Source organism: Akebia trifoliata, chromosome 11 (assembly GCF_017979445.1).
Source record: "Akebia trifoliata isolate Shusen 1 chromosome 11, ASM1797944v1, whole genome shotgun sequence".
Taxonomy (NCBI): Eukaryota; Viridiplantae; Streptophyta; class Magnoliopsida; order Ranunculales; family Lardizabalaceae; genus Akebia; species Akebia trifoliata.
The window spans coordinates 2,254,986-2,274,767 of record NC_141385.1 but is presented as its reverse complement, the minus strand read 5'-3'; the positions used below and the strand labels follow the sequence as shown (position 1 = coordinate 2,274,767).

General features: G+C 36.6%; 3 protein-coding genes across 3 annotated transcripts; 2 read left to right on the top strand and 1 right to left on the bottom strand.

Annotated features, from left to right (window-relative positions):
• The first annotated feature begins 533 nt into the window (after positions 1-533).
• LOC147390277 (uncharacterized) lies at positions 534-1,475 on the top strand. The gene has a single exon (XM_086457775.1). It carries the CDS (start codon positions 534-536, stop codon positions 1,473-1,475), a length of 942 nt encoding a protein of 313 aa, XP_086313901.1.
• A 2,396-nt stretch (positions 1,476-3,871) lies between these two features.
• On the top strand, positions 3,872-4,531 carry LOC147390276 (uncharacterized). Its single transcript, XM_086457771.1, has one exon. The coding sequence runs from the start codon at positions 3,872-3,874 to the stop codon at positions 4,529-4,531; it is 660 nt and encodes a 219-aa protein (XP_086313897.1).
• Positions 4,532-16,291: 11,760 nt separating this feature from the next.
• Positions 16,292-19,316, bottom strand: LOC147390275 (uncharacterized). Its single transcript, XM_086457762.1, has 5 exons — positions 19,172-19,316; positions 17,169-17,282; positions 16,937-17,037; positions 16,508-16,826; positions 16,292-16,332 (listed from the first exon to the last, which is right to left on the bottom strand). The coding sequence occupies exons 1-5, from the start codon at positions 19,314-19,316 to the stop codon at positions 16,292-16,294; spliced, it is 720 nt and encodes a 239-aa protein (XP_086313888.1).
• Positions 19,317-19,782: the final 466 nt, after the last annotated feature.

The following is a 19,782-nucleotide window of genomic DNA, read 5'->3' as shown; positions in this document are numbered from 1 at the left end:
ACAGCTTTGGTAAGTTGTTTGGAGAAGGAAAGTAACTCAGAAGAATATTGTGTTGCTGTTTGTAGCTCACCAAGTAGGGAAACTATGCCAACAATGCAACAACCCGTATTGGAAATTTCTAAATCAGATAAAGGGAAGGAGATCCTAGAAGCAAATCTATTAGATACTCCAAAAATGGCAGCAATGCCAATAGAGGAAAGTAGAGTGGAAACGGATATGAGGGTGCAATCAGTTAGCGTTAGCAACTGTTCTGGTGAACAGGAACGTGATCTTCAGGCTGATAGAAATCAGTTTTCTGCTCTAGCTTACAGCACGGATGGAAACATCACCTCGGATATGGAGGATATGGAGGACCTTGAGTCAGATAATAGTGACATCAATTTGATGAAAAAGGCTGGAAACAAGGGTAGAAGGAATAAGAAAGGTTCGAATGGCAAGTCGAAGAAATCGAAGAAGTCGAAGCAGATTTCAGAAATTATGACTCGTTCGAAGGGTGTGCCTACCATGGAAGGCACAAAAACTGGTAATCGTCTATGATTGTGGGCTGTTGGAACATTAGGGGTCTGAATCATGTAAGTAAGAGGAGAGCTGTTAAGGACCTAATATGTTCAGAAAAATTTGATTTGTTGGTGCTGAATGAAACTAAAGCTGAAAATTTTCAAGCAACGGGATTTCGTAGGAGCATTCAGAAGAGTTGGAACTTTTTAGATAATTATAACTCAGATGAGTCTGGTAGAATTTGGGTGGGATGGAATCCAACGAAGATTAGAGTTAACAAAATTGCAGAATCAGCCCAATTTATTCATTGCCAAGTGCTGCGGCTAAGCAATAATTCTTCGTTCTTGTTCACGTGTATTTATGCAGCTAATTTTCGGGCTGAGAGAGTTGAGCTATGGGATTCGTTGACGTCTATGGCTACAAGCATTGTAGATCCGTGGATTTTCATTGGGAATTTCAACATGATGCATTTTCGAAATGAGAAATTAGGGGGAAACCTCGTGCCTCACCGGAACTTAGAAGAGTTTAATGAGTGCATTAATGCTTGTGGATTGCAAGACATGATCACGACGGATCATTTTCTCTCTTGGAGTAATAAGACGACTAATGATAGGCGTATTTTGTGTAGGTTGGATAGAGCCTTAGTGAATGTATATTGGGTTCAGAGATGGGCAAATGTGCGATTGAACTACCTCACTCCACGAATTTCAGACCATTCTCCGTTGAGGTTTAGTTTGGAAGATGTTGTTAGTCATCGCAAGAAGAACTTTAAATTCTTTACTTCGTGGATCAATCAAGATGGTTTTCTGGAGTTGGTAATAAATGCTTGGAATACTCGAGTAGTCGGCAATCCATCCTTTGTGTTAGCGTCTAAGCTTCGTAGAGTAAAGATGGCTATAAAGAGTTGGAATCAACATGTTTATGGTAATGTTACTAGCAGGAAAATAGAGGCAGAATCCAAGCTCAAGTTTATCTAGTAGAGAATTCAGGTTGACCCCCTTAACACAGATCTTGCTTATCAGGAAAAGGTAGCGGTTTGTGAGGTGATGAAAGAGATTGGGGCGGAGGAGGCCATGATTAGGCAGAAGTCTCAGATTTAGTGGTTGAAAGATGGGGCTGCAAACACCAAATTCTTTTATGCTTCTTTGGCTTCAAATATTGCAAAAAACGGGATTCATTAGCTTATTGATGAGTCAGGGAATTCCATTAGAGGTGAGGAACGTATCGAAGACCATGCTATTAACTATTTTGAGAAGGTATTTTCCTTTTCTTCTAATGCTCCTTGTCCTTCTATTCCCTTTAAAAATAGATTGTCTTTAGACCAAACTAAGAGTTTAACTGATCCTGTAACTAGGGAGGAAATTAAGTCTGTTGTGTTCCAATCCCCTCTTAATAAAGTCCCGGTTCCTGATGGGTTTTGTGCATAATTTTTTACATCCTTTTGGGATATCGTAGAAGAGGATTTTGTTCGAGCTATCTTGAATTTTTTTACTCATGGGAAACTTCTTAGGGAGTTGAATTCCACCCTTATCGTCCTTATTCCCAAAGATAAAGATGCTAATCGCTTGATAGATTTAGACCTATTTCATTGTGTAATTTTGTTTACAAAGTGATCACTAAAATCATGGCTAATCGACTTTCGAAACTCTTACCTTCCATCGTTAGTTTTAATCAATCGACTTTTATTCGAGGGAGAAATAATATTTTATTAGCCCATGAGATTTTTCGTAATTCCCATTTAGAATCGAGTATGCCTTTTTTCTCGGTCAAAGTTGACTTAAAAAAAGCTTATGATAAAGTTAGATGGGACTTTGTTTTAAATATTCTCAATCAATTGGGGTGTGATCAGATCTGGATTTCGTGGATTAAGGAATGTATATCGACTCCTAGATTTTCTATTGTTATTAATGGGGCATCTTGTGGGTATTTCCTGAGTAACTGTGGTTTAAGACAAGGGGACCCTATTTCCCATTATCTTTTTACTATAGTTATGGAAGCATTTTCTTGTCTTCTTGAAGATAGAGTTAGGAATAATTTGATCTCCATACCTAGTAGGAAAAATCCTGATCTTATTTCTCATCTTATGTTCGCTGATGATATTGTCCTTTTCTCTAAAGATAATATTCAGTCCGCAAATAATATCAAAATTCTCCTTGATGACTTTTTCAATATCGCTGGTCTTCAAACCAATGTTGAGAAGAGCAATTTATTCTTTAGTAGAGCGTGTTCGAATAAAAATCTCATTCTCCAAGCGTTGTCATTCAGAGAAGGTAATCTCCCAATTCGATATCTAGGCCTTCCTTTGTTTTCGTCTCGTTTGACTTTATCCATGTGTTATCCTTTGATTGAGAAAATTCAAAAGCGTATTGAGGGTTGGAAATCGAAGTTCTTATCTTTTGCTGGTAGGATTGAACTTATTAAATCAGTTCTATCATCTTTTCAATTGTACTGGTCCTCTTGTTTTTCCTTGCCTATAGGGGTTATTAACAAAATTGAGTCTCTGTTGATTAACTTCTTGTGGAATGGGTCCTCCTCTAAAAAATCTTTTCACTCTATTAGTTGGTCTAAAGTTTGTCGACCTTTTAAAGAAGGTGGACTTGGAGTAAGAAGGATTAAGGATTGGAATACTATTTGTCTCATGAAGTTATTTTGGAAAATTATAAATAACAATATCATGTGGAGTAATTGGATGCAGAATAGATATACGCCGAATGGTAATATTTGGAGATGTATTCCGCCAAATGATGCTTCTTGGGCTTGGAGAGGTATCTTGAAGGTCCAAGATTTTACCAAAAGTCATATTCGGTATGTAGTGGGTGATGGGTCTAAAATGTCATTTTGGAAGGACCCATGGTTGGAAGGTGGTTCCTTGATTGATCAATTTGGGCGAAGGTCGATTTTCCGAATGAATAGTAATTTTGAAGCTTTGGTCTCTGATTTTGCTGGAAATAATGGTTGGGAGGGTCTTGTTAGAGATGATATCAGATTAGCGGAAATTGCAGATCAGGTTGAAGCACATCATCCTCCTTGGCCGAATGAAGTAGATAGGATGGTTTGGAAGGAGAATGCAAATGGGAATTTTTCTTTGAAATCAGCTTGGAATTTGATTCGTCGTCCTATTCCAGAAGTAACATGGTACAAAATTATTTGGAATAAGATGAAAATTCCGCGTCATTCTTTTATAGCTTGGAAAGCAGTAAACTGCAACTTGCTTACAATGGAGAATCTTAGAAAACGTGGTCTATTACTGGTTTTTCGATGCATTCTATGTTGGAAAGAGGCTGAGGAGAATGACCATTTGTTTTTTAGTTGCAATTATAGTAGGGACTACTAGAATCATGTTCTAGGTTGGGCTGCAATTGAGAGAGAAAACATGGGAAGAATTGAAGAAGAAGCTGAATTCATTGGTAATCAGTCTTTAAGAACCATTCTTAGTTTAATGTTTTGCTCTACAATCTATCATATATGGCGCGAACGTAACCATTGTATTTTTGACGAGAAAGAGTTGAATGGGCAGCAGCTTAGTCGTTTAATAATGGCTGATGTATGTGGTAGAATCGAAGGGATGAAGACTGATAAGGCTGAATGTATGAGCTTAATACAGAGATGGGGCTGTAATGGTACGCTGAAAGCAAGAGAGCACTCTGTTTTGCGATGGACAAGCCCTCCTATGGGTGTAGTAAAGCTGAATACTGATGGGTCATTGACAGATACAGGGGCAGGCTTTGGGTTTATCGCTAGAAATTCTACGGGCGAGTTGATTACAACTGGGATGGGTCGCTCAAATTATACGGACATTATTGCAATCGAAATGGAAGCAATTCTAAAAGGTGTACAGCATCTTGGAGGGCTGGGGTACAGGGACATTATTATAAATTCCTACTCGTTAATGGCGATCAAGGGTATTAAGGAAGAATGGAGCACTCCCTGGAAACTCATTAGCCTTGTTAGAGAAATTAAGTATGTTATGAGAAGATTCAACTCAATTATGCTGGAATTTGAGTGGCGAGAAGCAAATAAAGCGACAGACTAGTTAGCGAGAGGAGGACAGCTGAATGTTTCTCCTTGTTTTTTCAATTCTTCTAATATCCCTGTAGATTTGTCAAATATCCTCTTGGAGGATATCAATTCTTGTTATTTTCGACGTTAGCAACTTCAATAAAAGGGTGGGGCCCTTCATAGCCTCAGCTTACTGATCAAAAACAAAAAACAAAAAAAAAAAACAAAAAAAAACTCTTATCTACATTTAGCACCTCATCCAATCAACAACATTTAGTTATGGATTCATTGCAATAAAACATCAAATCTGATCCAATAAACTCTTGTTTATCCAAATTGTTCAATTAATTATGATTTTAATTTAAAAAATCAAGAACTCAGGCGTCATAGAAAAATTAAAAAAAAATTTCTTATAGAATTGGGTTAGTTAAATTTCTTTTTATTATTAAATTTTAAAGAATTCAAGGGGTGTTTTATGGAGAAATTTTTTTGAGGGTTCGTAAGGCAAAAGTCCTTAAGTAATGTGGGTGACGGATCTTTTGAATTATTAATTTAATATATTAAAATAATTTATGTTGTGCTTGGTCATTGACAAGACTAGAAAGACTATATTATATTAAGTTTTATAAACTTTATTTTTTGATCAAATTGACCATGATTATATAAAGTTTGAATGTAAAGGTGGGGGCATTTGTGAGATTCTAGTAACTGCTCTTCTTGAGAATTTTCTAAGTCTAGTGATATAATAATGGGGAAGGTCTCAGCCTTTCCTAAGAATGCATATTTCAGTGTGTTAGGCAACTATTTCAGTTCAGATTTAGGAGTCTTTCCAACTGATGGTGGAGATGAAGGGGTGTGGAGACTCTATTTTAGGTTGCCAATTTGAAAAATCCATCTCAGGGATGGATTCTAAAAGGGCATTTACCTCCCTGATGGACTGTTCTTCATCGAAATCAAGTCCAAATTAGCCTAAGTATTCTTCTAGTAGGTTAATGTTCTCCGCTTTTTGGAATATTCTACTGACCAATGTATCGATCATATTGACCTCCTTCATATCATCCATGTCAGTGGATTGACACTTTTTGTGGAAGACATTCAATTTTACCTTCATGTCTCCAAAGGCTAAGGTCATTATCCCGTTCCTACATTTGATAACACCATTAGATGTATTTAAGAACGGTCGACCCAAGATGATCGGAACATGATTGTCTGGGTTCATGACAGGTTTAGTGTCAAGTATCACAAAATCAACGAAAAAATAAAAGTCTTTCACCTTGATTATTATATCCTCTACTATCCCTTTGAGAAACTTAACTGATTTGTCACTAAGCTAAGAGTGATATCCGTAGGTTTGAGTTCCCCTAAACTTAGTTGTTTGTAGACAAAAAATGGTAGAAAATTCACACTGGCCCTTAGATCTAGCAGACACTTCTCGATCATATTTTTTCATATATGAACAAAGATTGTTGGACAGCCTGGGTCCTTGAATTCAGGCACAATTGTATGTTGAATCACACAAGATGATTGGACTGTCATTGTAGTCTCTCTAAGCACAAGGGTTTTTTACTTTCACCATAGTGAGATCTTTGAGGAAGTTAGCATACAAAGGGATTTGACGGATAACGCCTAGAAAAAGGATGTTAATCTGAACATTCTTGAAGATTTTAAGAATACCTTCTAATTATTTTCCTTTATTATTGTCTGTTAATCTTTGTGGAAAGGGGGCCTTGGGAATGGTAATCTATTTTTCCACTGGTAGAGGAATTTCTTTTTGTTAGTTTTCTTCCTCTATTGAAGGTGCATTTTGGGTATCCTCTTGTGTTGGGACCTCATTGGGCATGTGCACTTGATTATCTATTAATTTACCAGAGCGTAGTGTGTAGACTACTTATACAGAGTCATTAAAGGGATCGAGTTGACTTGCTATTACATACTATCCTTTTGGACAATTCCTTTTGGATTATGCACGATTTGGCTTGGAAATTACCCTTTATTTCTCTCCCCAAGAGAGAGGGCTAATTGGCTTATCTGAATCTCAAGTTTGTTAATTGATTGTGCATTACTTTGATTTACTTCAGCTTAGTTTTGGGTTGTTTATTGTAAAGTTTGTTGGATTTGTTGCATTGTAAGTTGGAATTGTTGTTATTGCTTTAACATCTCTGTCATCATTATTTTTAATGTAGAGTTTATTTGTGCAACTGGAGGAGAATAATTGGTCATAGGGTCAACAACAATCACCTTTTGATGAAACGTATGAGGTGAATAGTAAGATGCTTGCGAAACCAAAGAGAGGTTCGCATTGGGTTGAAACTACCTATTATAGCCTTTTTGAAAATCAAGAGCACCACCCTATTCAATAGGTTCATTTTGACGATAGGAGAAGTTGAGATAAAACTTATTATTGGGGTAGTAAGTCTGACTATATGAATTTGGAATGAATTTTCAAAAAGTGTTATATGACCCAATGGCATTGTTTTGTTCTGTATTGGTCATAGGACAGTTATCCATGAGGTGGTCAAGAGTTTTGTATATGTTACATGTGAAAGATATCTTTGAGGTGACTAGTATTACAGGATGAGTCTCTTAAACTTCTTATTTAGGTTTTGTATAGTACTAACCAGATTAGTTATTACATTTTTGATATCAGGATCACTTTTGATCTCGTACATGCATGATTTATTGGCTCCAAAGTCATTCTTATCAGAGTCTCCTAAATAGGTGCTCTAGTTTCGAGCATTTTTAGCGAGTTCTACGAGAAACTCGTAAGTTTGATTTGGAGTATGCTTCATGAATTGTCTTTTGTGCATAGACTCTAGAAGGATACATAGGGTTGCAGTAAGTCTACGATAGAAGAAATTGACCAGTTGGATTTTAATAATCCTATGATGTGGCATTTTACAAGCAGGTCATTAAATTTTTCCTAGGTTTGGGAAAATTCTTTATTGGGTTCCTAATGACATTTTTAATTTATTTTGTTTTTGCCATCGAAAAGAACTTGGTTATGAATTTTCTTGATAACTCGTCCCAAGTGGTGATCGAGTTAGAGGCCATAGAGTTCAACCATGCTACTGCATGATCTTCTAGAGATAGAGGGAACAAACTTGATTTGACATTTTCCTTATCGAGATGACCATTTCGAAAGGTTTGATATAAGGTCAAAAATTCGTTCAAATGGTTATAGGGTTGTTAGCTCTTGAAACCATGAAACTTAGGCAGCATATTGATGGTAACTGCCCTAATTTGAAATTGTGCTTACATTGGTTGCTGGCAAGGCAATACATGAAGGGAGAGTGATTATAGTAGGGGTAAATAACTCATTTAGAGTTCATTGATTTTCTTGGATCATTTGAGGTAGGGTAATTAGTGGAGCCATTTCGGGTGGCTGAGAGATAGGTGAAGAATTGAATTCTCTTCTAATCCATTGAAGTGGATGAAATCTTGTGATCTCGGGACAGAATGGTTCAAGTAAATTCTTTTGAGATTTTCTACCTAACATACACTAATGATAAACACAGATAGTAGGGAGGAATTTCACACGTACTTGATGGGTTTTTACTAGACTAGACAGTTCCTAATTGTTTAAAATGGATAGTTTGAGCCTCCAACCCAGTTCTCTAAAATCAAAATCAGTCAGTTTAATCCTCAGATGAGAGGTGGTGTACGACACTGAGTAAAGGCACTCTTAAATCACCTCTTTGTCTAGAACAGGCGTAGTTTATCCCTCTACTACAGTAGGGTACAACGGGGCAGGATTGCACTTAAGTACTGACTTCTATTAAGAAGTGCAATTGGTGCAACTCAGGCTAACTTTGCCTATTGAGCTTGATAGGACTTATAGTCGAGTATAATTAGATTTTAATTAATTTTGCGCTAATGTGAATTAATTTTTGAATAGGGCAAGAGATCGGTGATAAAATCTGATTCTTATGTTGTTTGTGTCATCCTCGTAAGAGTACCCTTTTTACTAATGTGCAATCGAAAGTGTGCAATTAATTTACTCAAATTCAATATAGAAAGCCAGTTGCAAGGGTTGCGTGGGGTTTTGAGTTTTACCTCTCATTCTAGATGGGCGTTGATCAAGTTGAGTTGATTTGGGCCACCGACACCAAACTCGGTATACGAACTCAAGGAGTCGAGATAGTTACATTCCACTACCGTCCTCCCTTAATTTTATTACAATCCGAACCTTCTTGGAATAATTAAAATTAAATTCTAAAAATAAATTAAAAACTTCTAAAAGAAAATCCTAATTTAGTTCTAATCTAAATATAAAGAAATTCTTGTTTCTTCGTCAAAGAATCGGATCTGGGTAGTGGAATAAAAATTTTCAACCACGTTGCTCCTCGTCGAATCCTTCGGCTGAAAATAAAAGAATAATCAAAATTAGAATCCCAGAAAACTTATATGCTCATTAGAATTTAGAAGTTTAAAGAAAAGTTTTGCAAAAATTTGAAATTCGAATCTCAAGGTTTGATCATGGTGCCACAGTTGATCTAGGAGCCATGGAAAAGTTCTAATGAATTTAGCTCAAATTTTAGGGTTTTGTTCGTGCTGACTTCAGGAATCCAACAGTATTTTTTTTTGAATTTTTTTGAAATAAAAATTTTGATCGACAAAAAATCGAATAAGATTTTTAAATAAAAAATGCTGGATTATACTGCTGTCCCCGGCAACAACGCCAATTTGTTCGAGTTGTAGATGATTATAAAATAAGAACAAAAAATACCTTGGCAAGCAAGGATCGAATCATAGAGACAACATTAATCCAAAGTATTTTTACTTCCAATCCAATTCAAGTTTATGTAACTGACTAAAAATAATTTTTGAGAGAAATTATCTAAAATAAACTATTGAAATAAAAACTTAAAAATACGATAAAAAAGTGTTAATCAATTGAATCCACCTTCATAAGCTTTATCAATGAATCTTGATTCTCTATTTATCTCGATCCATTAAACAAAGTTAATATTTGTGGATCAAAAAATCAAATAGTTATAATAGAAACGAAATCAAAAGTATGTAATAAATTAAGCCAAGATTATTAGACAAACATTAATTATTCTCTATAAAGCATGGTTCTTCTTAAATTAATCAAGGAAAGAATCTTCAAAACTTTGAGAAACATTCAATGTTTAACCTAATAATAAATACCTAACACTATCACAATAAAACTATGAAGCTATTACGAGAGCAATAAAAACACTGACAAATCTTGCTCCGACTTCTTCAATCGACTTAATGGAGATTTAATCAACAGTCATCGCAAGAACAATAAAGTGAAAATAAAATAAAGAAAATGTGAAAAAAAGAGTAGAGATGAGAGAAAGGTATTCTTTATTTTTTTTCTCGATTCTGAAACTGGCAAAGCTTCCTTACAACTTTTGTAAAACTAAAAAACAGAAAAATAAAAATTAATATTACTAATTTTCTAAATTCTAGATGACTGTACCAAATTAGGGTTTCTTGTGGAAGTTAGGGTTTTGAAAACATTTCGTGATTATAAAAAATACTAAAACCTAGTCTACTATGAATGGTGTTTAGCCACCAAGCTTCAGTACGAATTTCGAGGCTTGATTTTCTGTGTTGACCACGCCGTCGTTGTTGACCACGATGCCGCAGTATAATTTTACCCAATTGACTTGATTTTTGGTGTTTGGTCATGTTTCAGATCATGGATCATAGTGGTAACTTTGGAATTTTTCTGATTCGCCTTGAAACTATGCAAATATTTCCTATTACATGTAAATAACAATAATTAATTCTAAAATATATTATTTAATGAAAATTAATAATAAATATGGACTAACCATGCATTATGTCTAATGAGGAGATTTAGTGTGTGATTTATCCGTAAAGTTCATGAAATAAGGGCTTTAGAAACGACTTTCTAGACCCTAATCACTTACCCCCCCTCCTTGCACAATAAAGAAGACAAACATTATCTTTTTTTTTTCCACAAAAACTTAAGCCTTGAGAAAAAAAATGGTTAAAAGAGCTCACATGAGAGTTAAAACCTCCACCCAAACCATGAAACATTAGACTTTTGACTTAATTAACTAAAAGTTATCTCAAAATCAAAATCAAATTCAAAGATAAGATTGTAGGGTTTCAAAATAATGGGTTTAAGGATTAAAACCCTAATACTCTTGAGAACATTCCAACAATAACACATACAAACCCCAACTAGTTAGATATGGTACTGATCAAAGGATCCCTTGACATAACGCAAAATACGTTTAACTGTTGTCCAATGAGTAGAGGTTGGGCAATGCATATACTGACAGACTTGATTAATAGCACATGATAAATCCAGACGAGTTGAGGTTAAATACTGTAAGGCCCCAATCACACTATGATACTCAGTCGGATCAAAAAGAAGATCACCATCTAAGAGAGCTATTTTTGTTCCACTAGCAATAGGAAAGGAACACAACTTAGCGTTTTATTTTTATTTTTATTGGTAAGCTGAGGATATAAAGGGCCCCACCCTTATATTAAAAGTTAAATTCGATAATAACAAAGATTTAATCCTCCAAGAGGATGTTGTACAGCTCCAAAAGATTATTAGAAGAATTGTAAAAAATAGGGCTTTCATGTACAGCTCCTCTTCTAGCTAACCAATTAGCCACTTTATTTGCTTCTCGCCACTCAAACTCCAGCTTAACTGAATTAAAGGCCCTCATAGTGTTTTTGATTTCTCTAACTAGGTAGAGGACTCTCCAAGGTGTGTTCCATTCTTCATTAATACCGTTGATAGCCACTAACAAATCCGAATTTATGATTATATCTGAGTACCCCTTCGTTCCAAGATGCTGCAATCCTATTAGAATTGCTTGCATTTCAACAACGATAATATCCGTACAGTTTGAGTGACCCATCCCAGTAGCCAACAGCTCACCTATGTGATTTCTAGCAATAAATCCAATACCAACCCCTATATCTACTAACGACCCATCTGTGTTCAGTTTTATTACTCCCATTGGTGGAGAAATCCAGCAAATAGCAGAGGTTTCCTTTATTTTAAACATTCCATTACAACCCCACCTATGAATTAACCTCATACTTTCAGCATTAGACATCCTCATCCCTTCCCACTTACCATGCACATCTGCCATAATTATCCTGCTTAGTTGCTGCACATTTTGCTCTTTGTCATCGAATATTCAGCGATTACGCTCTCGCCAAATATGATAAATTGTAGAACATAACATTAAGTTAAGTATATTATAACACGGATGATTACTAATGTCTACAACTTCCTCTTCAAGTATTCCCACTGTTTCTTTATCGATCGCAGCCCACTCCAGCACCTTTATCCAACACTCTCCACTATATTTGCATTTGAAGAATAAATGTTCATTTCCCTCTGCATCAATTCGGCATAAAACACATCTAGAAATCAGTAATAGACCTCGCTTTCTCAAATTTTCTATTGTAGGTAGATTTCGGTTCATTGCAATCCAAGCTATAACTGAATGCCGCGGAATTTTCATCTTGTTCCATAGAGTTTTGAACCACGTAACCTCCATATCATGTCTTCTAATCGTATTCCATGCTGATTTCAAAGTAAACTTCTCATTCACATTCTTTTTCCACACAATTCTATCTTCGTCATGCGGCCACGGAGGATGATGAGCTTCAACTTGATCTGCAATTTTCGCTAGCCTCATATCATTTCTGATAAGACCTACCCATCCATCATTCCCAGCAAAATCAGATACCTTTGCTTCGAGATTGCTATTCATACGTAAGGCAGATCTTCTCCCAAATTGGTCAATCAATGAACCACCTTCTAGCCAAGGGTCATTCCAAAAGGAAATATGAGATCCATCACCTACTAAAAAATGAATATGATTTCTAGTAAAGTCTTGAACCTTCAAAGTACCCCTCCAAGCCCAAGATGCATCATTCGAAGGAATACATCTCCAAATGGTACCATGTCTAACATATCTCTTGCGCATCCAATCACTCCACAAACTATTGTTATTGATTATTTTCCAAAATAATTTCATAAGACCAATTGTATTCCAATCTTTCATCCTTCTAATACCAAGACCTCCTTCTTTAAAAGGTCGACACACTTTAGACCAATTAACTGAATGAATTTTTCTAGAAGAGGAACCACTCCAAAGGAAATTAATCAACAAAGATTCAATTTTATATATGACCCCTATGGGTAGAGAGAAACAAGATGACCAATAAATTTGAAAAGAAGATAGGACTTATTTGATGAGCTCAATCCTTCCTACAAAGGATAAAAATTTAGATTTCTAATCCTCAATACGCTTTTGAATTTTCTCAATCAAAGGATGACACATGAACATCGTCAACTGAGAAGAGAACAAAGGAAGACCTAAGTACCGAATTGGAAGGTTTTCTTCTCTGAATGACAAGGCTTGAAGAATAATATTTTTATTAGAACAAGAATTACTAAAAAATAAGTTACTCTTTTCAACATTGGTTTGAAGACCTGAAATACTAAAAAAATCATCAAGGAGGACTTTGATATTCGACGCAGAATGAACACTATCTTTAGAGAATAGGATTATATCATGAGCAAACATAAGGTGTGAAATTTGGGAAAGATTTATCCTATTAGGAATGGAAATAAGATTACTCCTAATTCTCTCTTCAAGAAGACAAGAAAACGCCTCTATAACTATGGTGAAGAGGTAAGGGGAAATAGGGTCCCCTTGTCTCAAATCACACTTACTAGGAAAATAGCCACACGACGCTCCATTTAGAACAATTGAAAATCTAAGAGTAGAAATGCATTCCCTAATCCAAGTAATCCAAGTTTGGTTACACCCCAATTGATTAAGAATATTCAACACAAAATCTCATCTAACTTTATCATAAACTTTTTTTAAGTCAACTTTGACTAAGAAAAAAGGAATACTAGAATTAAGATGGGAATTTCGAAACAATTCATGAGCTAGCAAAATATTATCAGAAATATGTCTCCTTCTAATGAAAGCCGATTGGTTCAAGCTAATAATGGATGGTAAAAGGTTCGATAGACGATTAGCAATGATTTTAGTAATCACTTTGTAAACAAAATTACACAGCGACATAGGCCTAACCTATCCAAACGATCAACATCTTTGTCTTTGGGGATAAGGACAGTAAGAGTAGAATTCAATTCCCTAAGGAGCTTACCATGAGTAAAAAAATTCATAATAGCTTGAACAAAGTCCTCTCCTACTATATCCCAAAAGGAAGAAAAAAATTCAGCACAAAATCCATCAGGCCTAGGGGCTTTATTAAGAGGGGAAAGGAAGACAACAAACTTAATTTCCTTTCTAGAAACAGGAGCAGATAAACTGTTAGATTGGTCTAAAGACAGTCTATTTTTAAAAGGAATATAATCAATAGCATAGCCTCCAATACAATCTTCACCTCTAATAGCAGCCCTTGAATCATCAATACGTTCATAAATCCCATTTCTCGCAATATTAGAAGCTAAAGAAGCGTAGAAGAACTTGGTGTTTGCATCCCCATCTTCCAACCACTGTACCTGAGATTTTTGCCTAACCATGGCCTCTTCCGTCTCAATCTTTTTTGTCAACTCACACACCGCTACCCTCTCCCGATGAGCAAGATTTGTATTAAGGGGCTCGGCTTGGATTTGCTGCTGGATATTTTTGAGCTTGGTTTCTGCCACACTTTTCCTGCTAGTAATATTACCATAACAATGCTGATTCCAACTCCTAATGGCCAACTTAACATGTTAGTACACTTAAGAAGATCTAAAGCATACTTTGTTTGAGTTAAAGATAACCCCTTTGTAGTAAATAGAGCCACGAGACCTAAAAAGAATGTAAATGACCAAGATCCTTCATGGAAAATAACTTTCCAAAGTTCGTTATTAGTTGTAGAAGATGTTTCTCATTGCTCTCGGTGAGAAGGATGTCATCCACATAGATTCATAACAAATAGTGATGTCGTTGCGATGATATGTAAAAAGGGAATAATCAGTCTTGGACCCAATAAATCCCAATTCTTCAAGGTAGTCCAAAAAACATTGAAATCAAGCTCTAGGTGCTTGTTTCAAGCCATAAAGAGAGCGATGGTGCTTACAAACATGATTAGGAAACATTGGATCCTCAAAACCATAAGGTTTGAGCATGTAGACTTCGTTATTGAGATTGTTGTGAAGGAAAGCATTTTGAACATCAAATTGTCGTATCGGCTATTGTTAATGTATAGAAATAGCCAAGGCTACGCAAATAGCAGTGTGCTTGAAGACCAGACCAAAAGTTTCATTGTAGTCAAGTCCCTCTTGTTGATGAAACCTATTGGCTACAAGTCGAGCCTTGTAGTGCTCGATGGAGCCGTCAGACTTTTTCTTAATCTTATATACCCCCTTATTGGAGAGGATGTTCATGGATGGAGATTTTGGAACAAAAGACCATGTCCTACACTTTTGAAGCGCATTGAATTCAATACTCATTGCTGAATGTCACTCCTGAGTTTTGGTGGCCTGACTGAAGCAAGTAGGTTCAATCGATTTTGGGATAGACATGATCCTGAGGGCATACTTGGGATTAGGTTTCTGAATACCATCTTTGACACGAGTTGTCATAGCAGGAGTAGATTCTATCGGCAGTGATGAAGGTGGTTCAGGAATGATGCTTGATTCCTCAAGGTGAAAAGAGGGCATAAGAGGGGGATGATGGGGTTTAATGTTGAAGGAAGAGGTGGAGGTGAAGGTATAGATGGATGTTGTGGTACAAGTTTAGGTGTAGAACCTATGGTGGCAAGAGGTTGCAGTAGTGGTTTTGGATAAAGGAGCAAAGGGAGAGATGCGTCCATCGTTGAGGAAGTAGTAACTAATGAGGATTTATAAGGGAATGACGATTCATTAAAGACTACATGTCGAGACAAGTAGACTCAGCTGTTGTCCATATCTAAGCATCTATAACCTTGGTGATTAAGAGAGTAACCGATGAAAAGGCATTGTTTGGATTGAAATTGAAGTTTATTTTGATTGTATGGACAAAAATAGATAAAACATGCACATCCAACAGTGCGAAGTATTTTATAATCAGGACTACGTTGAAAATTCTTTTCATAAGGAGACATACTCCAAAACAGGGGTCGGAAGATGATTTATAAGATACAGGACAGTACTAAATGCATCTACCCAATATGTATGGGGCATGCCAACCTGAACCAAAAGAGTGAGCCCAATGTCAACAATATGTCTATGTTTATGCTTAGCAAGGCCATTCTGTTCTAGGGTGTGGGGACATGACAGACAATGAGAAATTCCATGTTGGAGTAAAAAAATGTTGAAAGTCATTGTTGTGATTGGCATTACCATATTCACCACATCCGTCAGTTTGCATAGATTTAATTTTACATGAAAAGAGATTTTCAACACGAGTTTTAAATTTTTTAAAGTTGGATAAAGTCTCATGTTTAAAACGCAGAGGAAAAAGCCAAGAATATTAGGAATAATCATCGAAAAATAACAAGTAATCCCTTTATTGAGTAACATGGAAAGTCTAAACATCTGAATGTACTAATTCCAATGGAGAAGAAGAAATAGAGTCCAATGTTTGATATGGCAATCGAGAACTCTTTCCTAAGGGACATTTATCACCAAAAAAAAAATACTTGTTTATTTGCCTTACAAGTCATGCTGAGAAACAAGATGCTACAAAATAGGAAGTGTTGGATGACCTAAACAATGATGCCAAACAGGATGAGAGACACAAACACTAACAAAGGTAAAAGGTGGACACGTTTTATTCTGGCGAGTGTAAAGATCGATAGGATAAAGGCATGGTCACTCTTCCTGCAGAAAAGCATCTTCCCTGTCAGTTTGTCCTTCACACAAAAACCATCAGAGTCAAACACAAAGTAACAGTGATTGTCACGAGAGAGAGAATTGGTTGACAGATAATAAATTTGCAGAAACAGAAGGGCAATGCAAAATATTATTTATGCCAAAATTAGAGGAGTTATGATGATGTTGAGGAACCAATATCTGAGATATGCAAACCTGAACCATTGCCGACAGTCAATTGATCTTTGCCATGGTAGTCATTATGAATAAACAAATTGGCAAGATCTGATGTAATATGATTTGAAGCACCACTATCAGCATACCACGTTTGATTACCATGTTGAGTATGATGGGAAGTAACCATGGGGGAAAGTTGTTTTGTGGGAATCCTTCCTTCGAATGAGTGATCCATACAATGATAATAGTTGATAGCCGAATGGCCTAAACGTCCACAAATTTGACAAGGAATTCGATTTCCAGATTGTGAGAATCCAATGTTATGTTCAAAAGATAATGTGCCCACTTGTGCCTGTTCCTGTTGTCGATGAGATGAAAAACGTTGGGAATCTTTGGTCCCATGACAACGACCACGACCACGTGAAAAATTTCAGCGTAGGGTGTTGCAGCAGCTGGTTCAGTCATTACCGAGTTGTGCTCCGTAGGATGCATTTCAGTGCTTAAGAGAAGAGCAACCAAGTCATCCAATGATATTGGAGCATCACAAGCTTGAGCAGAGTTCACAGTAACTTCATAGGCAGGTCCAACATTATGCGTAATCAAAGTAATTAAATCACCGTCATCAACGGGTTTACCCGCAAGCGCCAAGTATCAGCAACATGTGTGATTTTATCAATAAAATCAGAAATAGAGAGATCACCTGTCTTGGTATTCTGTAGTTGGTTCTTCAATTGCAAGATATGAGTTCTAGATTGAGAAGCATAACGTTTGTCAAGAGATGACCAAACAGCATGAGAAGTGGGCAAACGAGCCACTGTTGATAGAATTGTTGGAGTCAATGATGTTGTTGATCCAACTTAAAATAGTTTGATCAAGTTGCTGCCATTTGGAGTATGCTAGATTAACCGTGGAAGAGAGATTTTCATCTCTATCTGGCAAAAATTCATTCGGACATGGTTTTTTTCTGTTGACAGAACCCATCAAATTCTTGCTTCTAAGAACCGGCAAAAACTGAGCTAGCCATAAGGTGTAGTAAGTTCGTTCAAGTTTGATCGAGAGAATATGATAAAATTTTGGGAAACTGGGTACCACGACCTCACTTGAAGAAGTTCCCATTTTTATTGGATGCAAAACTAAGAATAAAGCAGGAAGAATATGAGTCGTAGGATGATATGCCCTGAGACCATAAAAGAATAGAAAGAGAAGAGGTTTCTGAACTCCGTGGTCACCAACCTGAATCACAGAGATGATGTTCTTTCCTATATATAGATAGATTACCATCAATCAAGGGATAATAATCCCAACTGTTTACACACGTTACACAAGATTTAAGGGATAGAGATCCCAAGATATTTGGTTACCAACGACTAGCACACCGTTGCTGTACAGATTCGGTTAAGATGAGATTTAGTGGATCACCAAATCTCTATCGCATTCGTTGCTGTACAAATTCGGTTAAGTTGAGATTTGATGAATCACCAAATCTCTATTGCATCTATTTTGGTGGAATATGATCCGGTGGATCTTGTAGTTGTCTACTAATAACAACCCATCAAGCTTTAACAACCATTAAAGAATTTTAGCAATAATCTTGGAAGTTGTTGACTGAATGTTTTCGAAAATCGCTTCATTCCCCGCTAACTGGATACACCACATTGTTATCCATGGGACCATGGAAAGAACTAACGACATTTCAGAGTTTCTTCTTCTAAACCAGCAGCTCAGAGTCATTAAAGAAAAAGAGTGGGGAACTACTTCCAAGAGGCGGGATGTTTTGCCATACAAGTGAAAAACAGATAAGGGGTTGTTAATTTCCTCCTCCAAACAAAGAGGACATCTTGAAGCAAACAAGAAATTATTTTCAAACTGAGTCCACAGGTCCAGCATTGTGGAGAATTTTCCTCCACAAAGTCTTGAATTTTGTGGATACATGAGCATTCCAAATATTGATCTATTTCGACTGTCAAATCCCTCTAATCCTGATTGAATTCCAAGCCAACTTCATTGGAAAAGGTCCCGAAGAATGGTACATCCAAACCAATTTCTCCAAGGAGCATTTTTGCAAATGGGACGACAAAACTTAGTGAATAGCTTTCGGGCTTTTAATCATCATTCGCAAAAGAGTCTCAACCCATACACCATCAACCCAGACATCAAAAATTATAATTTTTGGGGTTTCTTCAGTGATCTAGGTTGTTAGGGGTGTAAGGAACTCAACCCGAAATTCCCAACGTGGTGAGCAAAAAAAATTAGAGAAAAACACACGTCAAAAAGAAAACAATCACATGCACAATACAATATTTACATGATTCGACAATTTGCCTACATCCACGGAGTTGCAGAGATTTCACTATTATCAAGAAGAAAGTACAAAGTGCGGTTATAGTCTCAAAAATGACAACCAAGACCTCAAAAAACCCTAATCACCAAAAACGGCTTCTATATACTGCACATAGGATTCATAATAGGTTACAAAACGGGCCAAGCCTCCACTCCATGGACTAAGCCTTAGGAAATCTCCCATAAAAACATCACGCAATATTATTCGGGTCGAGTCGTCGATCGGATCAAACATAACTAGGTTTCACAAAGCCCAACAAATCTCCCACTTAGATACTAGTTCAACCACCAACATCAGCTGCTATCTTCCTAAAACAACCCCTCATCCCTGCAACTCATCCTCCTGTCCTCAAACTAGAAGACCAATTGAAGCTGCACACAGCTTTAGCTTCTTAATAGTGACACCCTTAGTCAACATGTCTGCCGGGTTCTTAGATCCACAGATCTTCTCAAGTATTACTAGCTTATCTTCAACAAGGTACCGAATAAAGTGGTATTTTGTCTGCATATGTTTCGACTTTGAATGAAAAACCGAATTTTTAGCAAAAAAATTGCACTCTGATTGTAACTGTGTAGAGTGCCCATCTCCTGCTTCTTGCCCAATTCATCTAAGAAACCATGTAGTCAAATCATCTCCTTTCCAGCTTCAGTTGTGGCAACATACTCAGCTTCTGTAGTAGACAAAGTAACAATCTTTTGTAGATTTGAAGCCCAAGATATAGCTATACCACCCAGAGTAAATATAAACCTAGTAATACTCTTTCTGTTATCAACATCACCAGCAAAATCAGCATCTATATAACCCTGCAGTTTCAAACTTGCACCTGTGAAGCAAAGACATGTATCTGATGAACCCCTCAGTTATCTCAGAATCCACTTGACTGCCTCCCAATACTGCTTTCTAGGCTTACTCATGAATCTGCTCACAACTCCCACTGCATGTGCAATGTCTAGCCTTGTGCACAACATAGCAT